This window comes from Schistocerca americana, chromosome 1, assembly GCF_021461395.2.
Source record: "Schistocerca americana isolate TAMUIC-IGC-003095 chromosome 1, iqSchAmer2.1, whole genome shotgun sequence".
Taxonomy (NCBI): domain Eukaryota; kingdom Metazoa; phylum Arthropoda; class Insecta; order Orthoptera; family Acrididae; genus Schistocerca; species Schistocerca americana.
The window spans coordinates 716,207,457-716,220,820 of NC_060119.1; the positions used below are offsets into that span (position 1 = coordinate 716,207,457).

General features: G+C 41.5%; 1 protein-coding gene across 1 annotated transcript in view; it reads right to left on the minus strand.

Moving 5' to 3' along the window:
• Nucleotides 1-13,364, minus strand: part of LOC124545053 (lachesin-like) — a 394,440-nt gene that overhangs the window by 119,441 nt on the left and 261,635 nt on the right. The window contains exon 6 of the mRNA XM_047123847.1: nt 9,611-9,673. Coding sequence (XP_046979803.1) covers nt 9,611-9,673 — 63 coding nt within the window. The remainder of the gene's footprint in view (nt 1-9,610; nt 9,674-13,364) is intronic.

Here is a 13,364-nt window from a genome sequence, read left to right on the forward strand (position 1 = left end):
AGAAGTTAAGTCCCATAGTGCTCAGAGCCATTTGAACCATTTTTGAAGAACAGTCTAATGAAGTTTTGTGAGCTCCTCTCAGTGCAAATACTTGTGTGAGGCCTCAAGTTGTCATGGAGAAGAAGAAGTTCATTTGCATTTTTGTGGTGACAAAGACAGTGAACTTTTTCTTCAGTTTCCTGAGGGCAACATTAAACCTTCAGAGCTGATCGTTGCACCATGAGGGAGGGCATCAAATAGAATAATCCCTTCAGACTCCCAGAAGGCCTTCGCCATGACTTCATCGGCTGAGGATGTCGCTTTGAACATTTTCTTTCGAGGAGAGGTCGTTCCACGCCACTCCATGGATTGCCGTTTTGTTTCCGGTTCGAAGTGATGAACCTATGTCTCATCGACTGTGGAGATGTTCCACAAAAGAATTGTCACGATCATCCTTGTAACGCACAAGAAATTCCGCAGAGAGGGACCTCCGCTGCTCCTTATGGTCTTCCATTAGGCGTCAGGGAACCCAGTGCTCTACAACGGTTGGGCGAGTGTGTCAGCACTACCAACAGATACGTCCAGTTGAGCCGAGAGGTTTTTGATTGTGATTCGTCGGTCACCTCCAAAGAGAGAGTCCACATGTGCCAACATTGCAGGAGCGACGGCTGTGTGCAGCCGGACGGCACAAAGTAGGTCGGACAGGTTTGTGCGACCTCATTGCGATGATGAGAGGTGCCTCGCCCAACGAATCACCTTGTTTTTGTTTACTGCCATGTCTTTATAGACATTATACAAGTGTCTATTAATGTCTGCAATGCTTTGGTCTTCCGCCGAAAGAAACTCAGTGACTGCTCTCTGTTTGGAAGGGACCGCCACTACAGATCTCATTCTGAAGGCTACATATTGCGCGGCGACGAATCGGTGCTTTATGAAACTATAAGGGCTGAAGCGGTACTATGCCACTATGTCTCGTCGCGAATTCCACATTTTTTCAACCGAAACTGGCCGAGAAAAAAATGTGTTGCGTTACTTATTGACCGCCCTTCGTAGATGGTGAGTATACCTTTGCTGTCCCTCGGCAACTCATGATGAGATGTTTTCAACAAGTGAGAGATGTACAGAGTGTACTGACCACTGTATCGATGTAGATTAGGATAACACAGGCAGTATGCTTTCTTGCGTTATCTAATTACCGGCTACGCCATCCATAGATGCTTGTGATGTGTACCCAATGACAAACCATACTGTCACACAACGTCTTAGACACATACGACGATGACGTATGCAATGTGTCAACGATGTAGTTCTCCTCAGAGTCTTCGTATTCGAGTATGACCATCGTCATGCTGTACGCGGAACAAAGATTCATCTGAAAAGAAGATGTGTTAGCACTCCTGTGTTAAGTGTTGTCGCTGGGTGCGACGTTGTCGGAGTGGCTCTCATTGCTGCCACGTCGAAGGAAGCTGCAATGATGGTCGCAATGATGTCACTGCGTGGAGTTCCGTACATCGTCACAGTGTTGATATGGTGACGTGTCTTGCTGTAAACAAGCCCATTTCCTGACGCAAGGTGCGCGATGTGCCTGTACTATCGCGCATGGCCAAGCGAGCAATATGTCTGTCCTGTCGGGCGCTATTCGCACGGGACTAGTGAGACCCTGCATAGCTTTGAGGAAGACCCTACTGAATCAGTCGAGTTCAGATTCACATGACAATCGTATCGTAGCATGTTGACTAACGTAATTAGCAATACTGCGTAGCGACAAACTAAACATTTTCACAATGAACCTTTGAATTAACAACTTTTAAACGCTTCATACAATTTCAACAAACGACATCTCAGATGACAGCATTTCACGATAGCTGTCATCCAAGAAAACCACTTGTTGTGGATTGGCAATAGGGCCAACCCACTAATGTAAGAGGAAGCCGGAAGGCACGCGTTTTAGCTCACGCAGGCTGGCGTGAGGTCTGGAACAGGACAAGGAAGTTAGACAAGAAAAAAAGGATGTAGCTGGTGGAATACTTAACCTTAATCCATTAATGTTGAACGTAGCTCTTGTCTGTACATTCTTTACAATATCAATAGCAACTGATAATGGCGCCTTGCTAGGTCGTAGCAAATGACGTAGCTGAAGGCTATGCTAACTATCGTCTCGGCAAATGAGAGTGTATTTTGTCAGTGAACCATCGCTAGCAAAGTCGGTTGTACAACTGGGGCGAGTGCTAGGAAGTCTCTCTAGACCTGCCGAGTGGCAGCGCTCGGTCTGCAATCTCTGATAGTGGTGTAGTTAAAGCACAGTCTACTAAATACATTCACAGCGCTCTCTAGTGCGAAAGCTGTTACCGTCTGACAGCTGCCGCGACGCCAGCGCTCCAAGCGGTGAGAAAGCAAACAGTCACATGCGTCGCAAGGATAATGTTTGTTTCCAGTTAGTTTCTACTTAATTAGAGGAATATTTGCTATATGTTTATGTTCCATGCCTTAGTAAATTACCAAGAGACATGAATTATAGTGAAATATATATAAAATCAGCCGAATGACCATGATTCAACGACATAAGCTACAACTCATTCATGAAGAAATATGTTCGAATATGTCTTTATTTGCAGCTTATTCCTCTGAAGGCAAGAGAATATTATTGCTCTCATGCTGTTAATAAGAGAGTCTGGTCACGGTGTGTGACAGTGGCCGAGTGTGGCGAGCAAAAATCCGTGAAATATTGAGGAATAAATACTCTTAGGAAAAGCTATATTCTGTGTGACTTACAGTTTTTGCCGTACATGTGAAAATGCATTTATTGTTACACTCGTCCGGTATAATACGATGCTTGCTCGGTTTCGTCATTCAGACTTTAATAACGGCATGTAATATCAAATAGATCAGCACGTTTTCGTCAATCACATTTTACCGACGATCAACAGAGACACAAGGAAAAAAATCCCGGTAGACTCAACGATAAAAATACTCGTAACTAACAAAGGAATAATCGAACGCTGGACTACAGTGATTTCGGATAAACATTTCGCTTATTCTTCGTGAATATAATTCTTTTCATAATTTAACGCCTTTTCGTCAATAATTTCGCTAAAACCTAATGAAATAAAGTAGCTTTCATTCCTTTCCTGATTCATTTTGAATACCATTATATTAAGATAATATTACTAAACTAGTATTGGCTCCATGGTGTCAGCCGCGGTTAAATACTTGTGCTTAACGTAATGTTAATACCAGTATGGATGGAACAGGGTGAGGATTGTATAAGCGAGTATCCAGGGTGTTTTCGTAAGAGCGTGTAAAAATGTAACTGGACATAGAGACTGCTCCACTGAACAATTTGAGGTAGGGAACGTGGAGTCGGAGATGCCTGCTTAAGGAGATATGGAAGTAAACTTGTTTACCGCTTTGTCTAGCATTACTGTTTTCCAGCATATTTACAACTAGCAGGCATAAACGTTTACACGCAATGTGCTCTTTATTTACATGTACATTCTGAATGTCCTACAAGGAAACGAGGAGTACGAGCCTGATTACTATTTCCTGGTCGTTGGATTGGTAGAGAAGTTCCTATTTCGTGCCCTGCGAGGTCACCTGACGTGAATCCCCGTGATTATTTCCTATGGAGATGTCTAAAGTTACTTGTGCATGAAACCCCAGTGGGTACGGAGATGGAATTAGTTGCCTGAATTGTAGCTGCGTGCCGGCCCGTGAGGCCGAGCGGTTCTAGGTGCTTCAGTCTGGAACCGCGCGACCGCTACGGTCGCAGGTTCGAATCCTAAGGCGGCACGGTAGCTCAGCGTGTTCGGTCAGAGAGCTGGCTGGCCACTGTAATAAAAAAACTGAGTAAAAAGATCAACAACGAACTTCAATGGATGTCATGTGACGTCCGCTACGGCGAAATACAGCGAACCATAACGAACAAAATACAAAAAACAAAAAAAACAAAAACAAAGTTAGGTTTAAGTAGTTCTAATTTCTAGGGGACTGATGACCTCAGATGTTAAGTCCCATAGTGCTCATAGTAATTTGAACCATTTTGTTGTAGCTGTGTATGATGTGATTCGAAACACACCAGGGATACTTGTCACGGTGCGTTAGAATCTTTTTCGCCGACGTCATACTTGCATTGAGGTTGATGCCCGTCAGTTTCAGCACATTTTGTAAGACACAGTACAAATGGTAAGTTCATTGTGTCAATGGTGGTACTTGCGGTTAACTGTAACTAATGAAAACAAAAAAGTACACAGTATTGTGATCTTACTTCCATTATGTCCTAAAGCTGGCTTCTCCGACACCAGTTTCCCTACTCGAATTGTTCAGTGGAGCACCCTCTATGTCTCATTAAATTTTTGCACGCTCTTACGGAAACACCATGTATGCACTAATACGGTAAAGTTCGAAAGTCATGGAGAATATAGCTTTTTCTGAGAGAACTAAGTGTTCCACAAAGCTCATTGTATTGAGATATCTGACAACCAAAACCACCCTCTTCCATCCACCACGGTATGGATGAAACACGTTGAGGACTGTATTACCTTTACCTACATTACATCGTGAATGAAGCAATAAAAACAATTTGACATAGCCAGAAATGTTCGTAAGTCATGTATTATTTAGTTTTATTTAAGAGTATTTATTGCTCCTTATTTCGCGGATTATTCATAATGTTCTAACTGAGATATACGTCTCTATGCATCTCATTTCTAGGATGGTACGCCTGTCTTCTCCCATGCCACGTATTATGACCTGGGCAACGTCAGGTTTCTCAGCTAGTCTTGTTATAAATGCGAATGAGATCTTTGGTCGATATCGCCAAGGAAATGAGTGGGCTAGGAATGATGACACTTCAAAAATTCCGCAGTCGCTCATTCATAGACACTTTCTGCCAAAGACGATCCCAGCAGCTGCTGACAGAGTTTTTAGAATGGGGGCCACTAGCAATGGAATAAAACTAGAAAAAAAATTGCAGCAACCTTGTTTGGAGTCGTCCCATTAAGAATCTCAGGGTAATCTACTTCAACGTGGTTCAGCTGGGCTTTGAACCCTGTTCTTCGTCAGAAGGATTGTAGCACTCTAACTAACGTGCCACTTAAGTCGCTACGACAGGCCTGTGATATTAATGATACACACTTCCTTAGTTATTTTCCGGCAGGAATCCATTATGCACGAGCAAGCAGCGCCGTGGAGACCCCTATAGGCTACCACATTAAACGGCAATGTACAATAGATATGCACTTTTAGTATCCATGCGTTAAGTTAAAATTTACCTCAACTTTCTATATTCATTCATGTAAAAGAAGTATTCTTGTGAAATCTTGTGGGTCTTTTTGAAACACTTTGCGTATTCTTATGTTATGAATACCATAATTTTAGATTCAGGTTAATACTGTTAATTCTTTTAAACAATATATCATTTGTGAAGACTTACTTTGATAAACAAAATGTACAACGGTACAGTACGTGCGAGCGGTCGGCGTTTTCAGTACCCCGAAATTGAGACCGAAATTGTTAAGTTTTTTGTCAGTTCTGCGATACAGGTAGACGATCTGTAGAGTTCATGCAGTAATGATTGTAGCTTTAGAGTTCTTTTCTCGTCGTAGGTAACGCGAAAATGAATGCTAACATTCGAAAACGAGCACTAAATAAATTATATTGTGCAAATGAGAGTCTGTACTATACTTCATTGCCATTTGCCATGTGAACTTTCTTATTTGATTGCTACTGAAGTTCAGGTTGAACAATTAATATTGGACCACCATACCAAAGACACTTAAAAACAGCGACAAGGAGATCAGCAACATGTGGCCACACATATCATCCACAGCCATCTTCTCGTTTTTCTGCACAGAGATCATGGGGCCAGACGGCTGTGTAACAGGTTGGTATGCTGTGGCACATGTTAGGCGCATGCTAATGGCATTGCATAAACTGGCTGACAAGCGTGTGAGGAAGCAAACAAAGGATTGATAGCTTCTGCAATCGCATTGATAACGGTTTAGTAATTTCTTGATACGGCTTAGGGGAACCAAAACGCTAAAACCTAAATCTGGAATGCCATTTGGGGATTTTTAAATGGTTTTTTTCCCACTACCATTAACTACAGTTTTGCTCTGTCAGGCTCGCTCTTCGGTAAAATCATGGCGATGTTGGTATTCTAACAAGAGGAATGTGCTATTGAAATTACCCTGAATGGTGAAATTCATTGGCCCTTTCCCAACAGACTGACAGCTGTGGACGCCTGATGAACGTGTATGAACGCGCCTTCCAAACTCATCAGAGTCTTGACAGATACATTTCACAACATCGTACCAGTTCAAGGGCACAAACTTTCCTTCACCATTTTAACAGTTGCGGCAAATCTGAACACGAACTTATCATTTAGGTTGTCCTTTCCTAAGACCACGCATCATTTAATTTCAAGACCTTGCTAATGTGGAACGATAATCCTCCCAGGTCAGATTGTGTGGGTTCACTGAATGCGGAGCATCTCATTTGCTTGTAACTGTACTGTATTATTGTTTGAAAAAAGCAGGAAATGTTTCTATTATTTCCTCGTTCTTCAAATGTTTCAAATGGCTCTAAGCACTATGGGACTTAACAAAAATGGCTCTGAGCACTATGGGACTTAACATCTCAGGTCATCTGTCCTCTAGAACTTAGAACTACTTAAACCTAACTGACCTAAAGACATCACATACATCCATGCCCGAGGCAGGATTCGAACCTGCGACCGTAGCAGCAGCGCGGTTCCGGACTGAAGCGCCTAGAACCGCTCGGTCACAACTGCCGGCTCCTCGTTCTTCATTTATTTTGGTTGTAGATACAGGGTCCCCTGATGCGTCACAGATTATTAACAATATTTAACAGCAAAACTGAAGACGGTATACATACACTGATGAGCAAAGACATTAGGATCACTGCCCACATCTGGTAGCAATTCATGGGCGTCAAACGGGAAGAAGAGTGTATAGGGTGGTCAGAATGAGAAACATGGTCTCTGGCAGTCTGCTTGAATTTGCACGCGCAACAACGCCATTGGCTAACTCCAATGTTAATTCAATCGGAAAAGATGCAACGTATCGAATTTGTTTCATAACAATTACTTCTCAGCACAACATTCCCTACAACACCGTTATAAGATTTTCAGAGTGTTTATGATCACCCTGTATAAGCGTAGCAGAGACGAATAAGGACCAATGCTATATGGGCCGCGAATAGGGAAAGCCATTGACACAAGCGCCTTTGACAAAGAGCAGACGCAGGATAGGCGGCTGACCGTGGTAGATGTGACGATAGGGTACAGTGCTGGGCTTGGAGCACACGGTTGAGTGCGCGTTGTTAAACGTGGGCCTCCCCAGCAGACGGCCTCAATGTGTTTCCAAGTTGACCCAGGGGCAGTGTTACGTTGTACGCAGACGTTCACCTGGGCTTTCATGGGTCCTGTGGTAGTAATCGAAGGCAATATGACAGCTGTGGACTATGTGAATATCGCGGCAGACCACATACAGCCCTTTGAGCTAGATGTGTTTCGCGACGACATGGCGTCTGCCAGCGGGATCGCTGTCTGTGTCACACGACCGTGCTATGGCGGTTTGAGGAGCATCATAATGAATTATCGTTGATGTCTTGGCCGAAAAACTAGGCTTGTCTTAACCCGATGAAACACATCTGGAAGGCTATAGGGCATCAGCTCTGCATCCACAGGTCACAGTCGTAAATTACTGGAAATGCGCAGATATCTAGTGCCACATATGTCCGGAACCTTACAAAAGACTTGTTGAGTGCATACCACGCAGAATCGCTGTTATGCTGCGTTTAAAAAGTGAAACAAGACACTGTTATTCAGGTGAACAAAATGTTTTGTTTCGTCAGTGTAACTTAGGAAAAAAGGTATAGCTATCATCAACCCGAAGGATGGTTTGAATATCGCAGAGCTTCAATAGTTAATGGCCTATAGGTGTGGGCGGCCTTTCCCTTCCTCCGAGCCTTTAACTGACTTATGCAGCCAATTATTCAGGAACTTGCAATTTAGCGTGGACTCCGAACCAAGCAACTCGTTTTAATTATCAAATACTGTCAGAGGTGACAGCAGTGATAAGTAACGAATAAAAATCCTAGACTAACCAGAGATCGATATCGTGACCTTCACTCTATCACTAACCCACTTACTTACTCTACTGACCAACCATTTCAAATTCGAAAAACACCTATCATTCGCGACGCAGGTTATGTGAGTGTCCTGAAAAGACGTTAGCTCTGCTCACACGCTCCAGGATATTCGTCTATTGAGTTAATAGCTGTTCTAATCTAGTATTGGTAAATTAACAGTTACTAACATTGCACCAAACTCCGTTAATTCCCATGTGGTATCTAACACTACGTATTGTTCTCAAGTCAGATGTTATTAAAACCAGACACTGCTTGTGCACTGCTGAAACAAATTTTAAGTGCAATTGGTTTCTTGCGACTATTCGCCAGGGTAAAAGTTAATGTAAAATGAAACTGTTAAAAGGAGCTTCATACGTGGATTGTCTCAACCCTGTAGGCCTACAGTTATACATGTAGTAGATGACTCTAAACCAGGTATTTGGCGATAAGGAACCAATCGTCGTAAATGAATGTATTCGGCGATACGAGGACTGTACTGACGTTTGTGTCACTACCTTAAAAAATAATACACAGTCATCTATGATGTGTCATCGTGGATAACTGCCCATGGGTTTGCCTGATTTCGTCGTTGTATGACAGCAAAAGAGAAACCGAAGAGGAGCAGATTGCTGGAATCCTGGTCGTCTGTCTCACTGTGCAACAGGCAACGAGAGTACTTGGGAGAGCTTGGAAAAACTTTATGCGACGTTGTAACGCAGTCTCGAGAATGCGGCGCTCATTTTGGACAACCGCTGTGAGTTTCAGTTTTCGTTACGAGGTACAAGTTGTTCACGTCGATAAAAATGTATATGCTCCATTTTTGGCTATTACTTCCTGAGATCAGAATACTCAGCTCAGGATCCTCTAAATCTGTACACTGCTGAGCGTACAGGTTTGAGCCACCCTATTTATAAGTCAAAGCTTTTATTTGCGTCATTGGAGTTTCAATGCTTCCTTTGATATATCACTAGTAGAGTCCTCGCAGAGAGTTTAGAAAACGAACATAATTGTACATCAATGGTGTGCTTTCGGGTGTTCAGTCGAGTTGTTGATTACATTTTCATGCACCAGTGTCTGCTACGTTTATGTACCAAGCAATCTGCCTAGACTCCAGGCGGCGAGCGGACATAACAGTACAGCTGGCATCACTTTAAGTGAGTTATCAAAGATTGTGCACAAAAGTGGAATCAACAACTCGACAGAACGCCATTAATCAAACACGCAGAGAAATCTCGTGAGATCGTTTAAATGTGCGTTCTGGAGAGAACACTCAGTAATATTTTGATGTATTTACAATGGTTACTCTTTCTTCGGTACAGGCTGTATGAATTGAGAAATCACCAAACGGGAGCAAATATTTCTGGTGAATGTAAAGTCTGAACTTGAAGATGGAATACTGCTAAAGTCACATATTCTGAGGGCACCGAATATAATTTTCAGTTCTTTTAGGTCATAATATCGTACAGCTTTCAGTGCTTACCCTCTTTGGCTGACCCGCTACGGACTTCGGTAGCTTTCGGCGAGGACGATGCTCGAGGAATTTCTGCAAGATGAGAAAAGTTAGAATAATTAAAAAGTACTTCCACCTGCTTCACATTTACTGTAAGTACACAGTGAAAGGCAATTATTTTCTCAAAAAGATCCCCAGAGAACATAATTATTAAAGCTTCATACTGTCTGTCTTATTTGTATCCAGCTTTTTGCTGGAAGCAGCAAAACAGAGAAAATGTCATGAACATCAAAGTGAGACAAAAACACTTCATTTTCCATGGTATCTATCTGATATAGTTGTTTGCTATGTGCATGATAAATCCTGAGAGTCATACCTTTTGCCTTCTCAAAGGGAAAGGACACTTATCATATGTTGCATTAAATGAAACGCACCAGAATTCATAGAAATTGGTACCGAATACAGGAGTGCAGCTATAGTTGAGGTTTACTAACTTTCTTTTGAGAATGAAATCGATAAACAGAAGAATAGACTACAATTCCAAACAGACAGAAACTAGAACTAGATGACAACCGAAAATTGCTATCATAGTGTTGCCAGAAAGAAGATGTGATGAGTTGTTTACCTTAAATTCGAAAGATTTGATTAAGAAAATAAATATTTGTTCTCATATACTGCTGTCGAACTCAGGAACTTGAATTCTTTTTGGGATAACTATGAAAATAAACGCAGCCGCAAAGGAAGAGAAAGGAAGTACGGCGTGTTGTATATATAATGCTACCGTAGGAATTTAAAAGTAGGCAAACGAATTCAAGGAAGATAACTACGTAAACAGTTACATGAGTGAGATAACTTTGATGAAAGAACGGGATTTTTTTAAGCCTATCAGTTTTACTAAACACGTTTCTTGTAACCATTTTGAGTGGTTCAAACAAATGTGAAATCCATTTATGTTGGAGGGCGTCAGAGAAGATGTGACATACAGCGAAGAAAGATCAGCGGATCTCCTATTATTAATAATTAATTTGAAGCGCAAGGAGTAACAATCGATCATTTCTGAACGTAAAAGAGAATTTATTTCAATATTATTGTGGTTGAACGAGTTCGCTGGAATAAGAGGTTCTTATGTGTTAGTTGGCGCCACTACACAGAAACCTTTGAAATGGTCGAAGCAAATTATGGAATATAAAATGCTGTTGTGTGCTGTGTGCGAGCTGATGACTTGTGGCCGAATATGGAACAAGGCAGTGTTTAGACACATACCGCACAAGGTTTTACTCAGATTCATGACCGTCAATGAAACTTTTATCAATCATGTCGTTCATAACAACCTAAAGAATATGAAAAGGATAGAAATGTGCACCAGAGAAGGTAGAAACCGAGTTGCCGTATTGTGCACTTGAAAAGAGGTCTCTGACTTTATGCGATTAACAGAACATCATTCTGAGAGATTGCAGTATTTATATATAAGCAGAACCATAATTCGGTTCCATTGTTGATTGAAATTGAGAAGATTTTCATTAAATGAGGAAATGATTGCTCCTATAACGCAATGTTTTGTCTGACAAGACCGGCATATAAATATGTACTCCGCAGGCACCACGAGATGTGTGCGATGGGTACAGTTCATATGAAGCGATATCATTTTCGCAACGTCCTAGTTTTCAGATGGGCTTATAAAATTGCCAGCACAGTCATTAGCAAATAATTCCTAAAGATAGAAAGATATTGACTGAGTATTTTGGTGTGTCGTGAAAGTATCCATAACTGGGAAATGGTAGAAGGAGTAGAGAGCAAAATTTTTGAGCACTATAGCAACTGGAAACAGAGAGATGAGGTGTCGTGGTCAAACATCTATTAACTGTCCTGCTGGTGGAAATAATGTGTCGTAAAATTATTACAAACTGCAGCTTTTGGAAGTTTATTTAGTTATTGGTTATGGTTATTTAGCCTGGTCAGACTAAAGACTTGAGGTCCTCTCTTAGTTTGAACCAGCAACTATATAGTTAAAAAAACAATATATTGTTTATCAGATTTCCCAATTTGTATGAACAGTTGTGGCTCAGTTATGTACAGTTCTGAAATACTGTAAGTCAATTATAAATACCAACGCAAATAACAGCTCTGATTAATACAAATAATAGAAGACATTCATAGTAACAGTAATATTAATAACAGTAATATTAATTAGTGTAACACTTATGAAGGTATGATTAGGGTAATGAGAAACAAGAAAGATAATGAATGAGCAAAAGACTGAAACGGCAGTGGCAGTAACTATTAAGTAGTATAAAGCGGACTGTTGCAATGGAGGGCTGTATAGACAAGATGGAGGGAAACTGGAAGGGGGGGGAGGGGAATTACGCTGGGCTGAGCTACAGACAAGTATGTGGAAGAGAAAATTTATAATAAGACGTGGACCGTTAACTGTCTTTTGAAGCTAGAAGAAAATGTAGCTTCCATGAGGTTTTGATGAAGATCGTCGTATCAAAGTCGGTTTCCTGGTATAGAAAAAGATTTAAAGGACGTGGCTGTGTTGTATGGTGGTATAAACATGATTTCGCTTGAGTAGGCGATAGAGCAAACAGAGGGTTTGATGGTCTTTATCTTGACCAGCACGTAGTCGTGATAATTATTGGTAGAGAGGAGTGATACAATCGAAAAAACGAACGTCGTGCTTCTCTCCTGTTCTATTCAGCGTCAGATCTCATATGATACTTCTTAAAAAATAACATTGCCATTATGAAGAACTTGGATTGCTTGTGATTCTAAGAGCTCCTTTCTAAGCTCAAAAGAATATACTTTTTTATGATTCTTTAGGGCATGGGGAGACGTAGGCATTATCTGCATTTTCCTGCTCAGTCCTTTCTAGCTGAAGGTCCAGTAGTATTCCCCAGTTCCTTTCAGCGAAAGTAAAAGATATTTCTGTACAGATTAGGATTTTGGGCCGAAGTGATTCTCTGAACTGAGTGTAGTAAGCCTATTGGAGCGACTAAAATTTGGTACATTTTAGGATGGCTAAATTTCAAACCTACGTTCTGAACCCTCTGTGATAGAGAGTTAGTGCCTACTTGCAGTATTGCTGTCCAGAGGTTTGTTGGGCTTGCACTAAGGTATAACTGAATGTCGTCAGTATATAAGTAAAAGTTACAAATGGAGAAAACAGGTAATGCATCTTTTTTTAAGAAAGGAAAAGAGTCCAGATCGCAATAACTTATTCTTTCTGGTAACAGGTTTCGGCCTATATGACCACTTCAGATCAGAGGATCAGATGAAGTGAGAAGCCGGCACACGGAGCTAATGTGAGTACTATCTGGTACCTGTCACCAGCTGCAGTACCAGCTGGTACTCACAACAGCTCCATTTACCGGTTGCCCACGTCATTTGACCTTCTGGCATCAAGGTGGCTGTATAGGCCGAAACCAATTACAGAATTAGAAATAAATGATCTGTTTCGATCTGGACTGTTTGTCTCTGTTGAAACTGTAATTTACGATCGCTGTGGTACCTAAATTGCGTCAAAAATTAAGAGTTAACATATCATTTATACATACTGAAAAAAGTAATAAAACCAGTACTGATCCTTGTGGCACCCCTGATACTGTTGTTGTTGTGGTCTTCAGTCCTGAGACTGGTTTGATGCAGCTCTCCATGCTTCTCTATCCTAAACTGGTGATCCCTTGATGCCTCAGAACATGTCCTACCAACCGATCCCTTCTTCTAGTCAAGCTGTGCCACAAACTCCTCTTCTCCCCAATCCTATTCAATATTTCCTCGTTAGTTA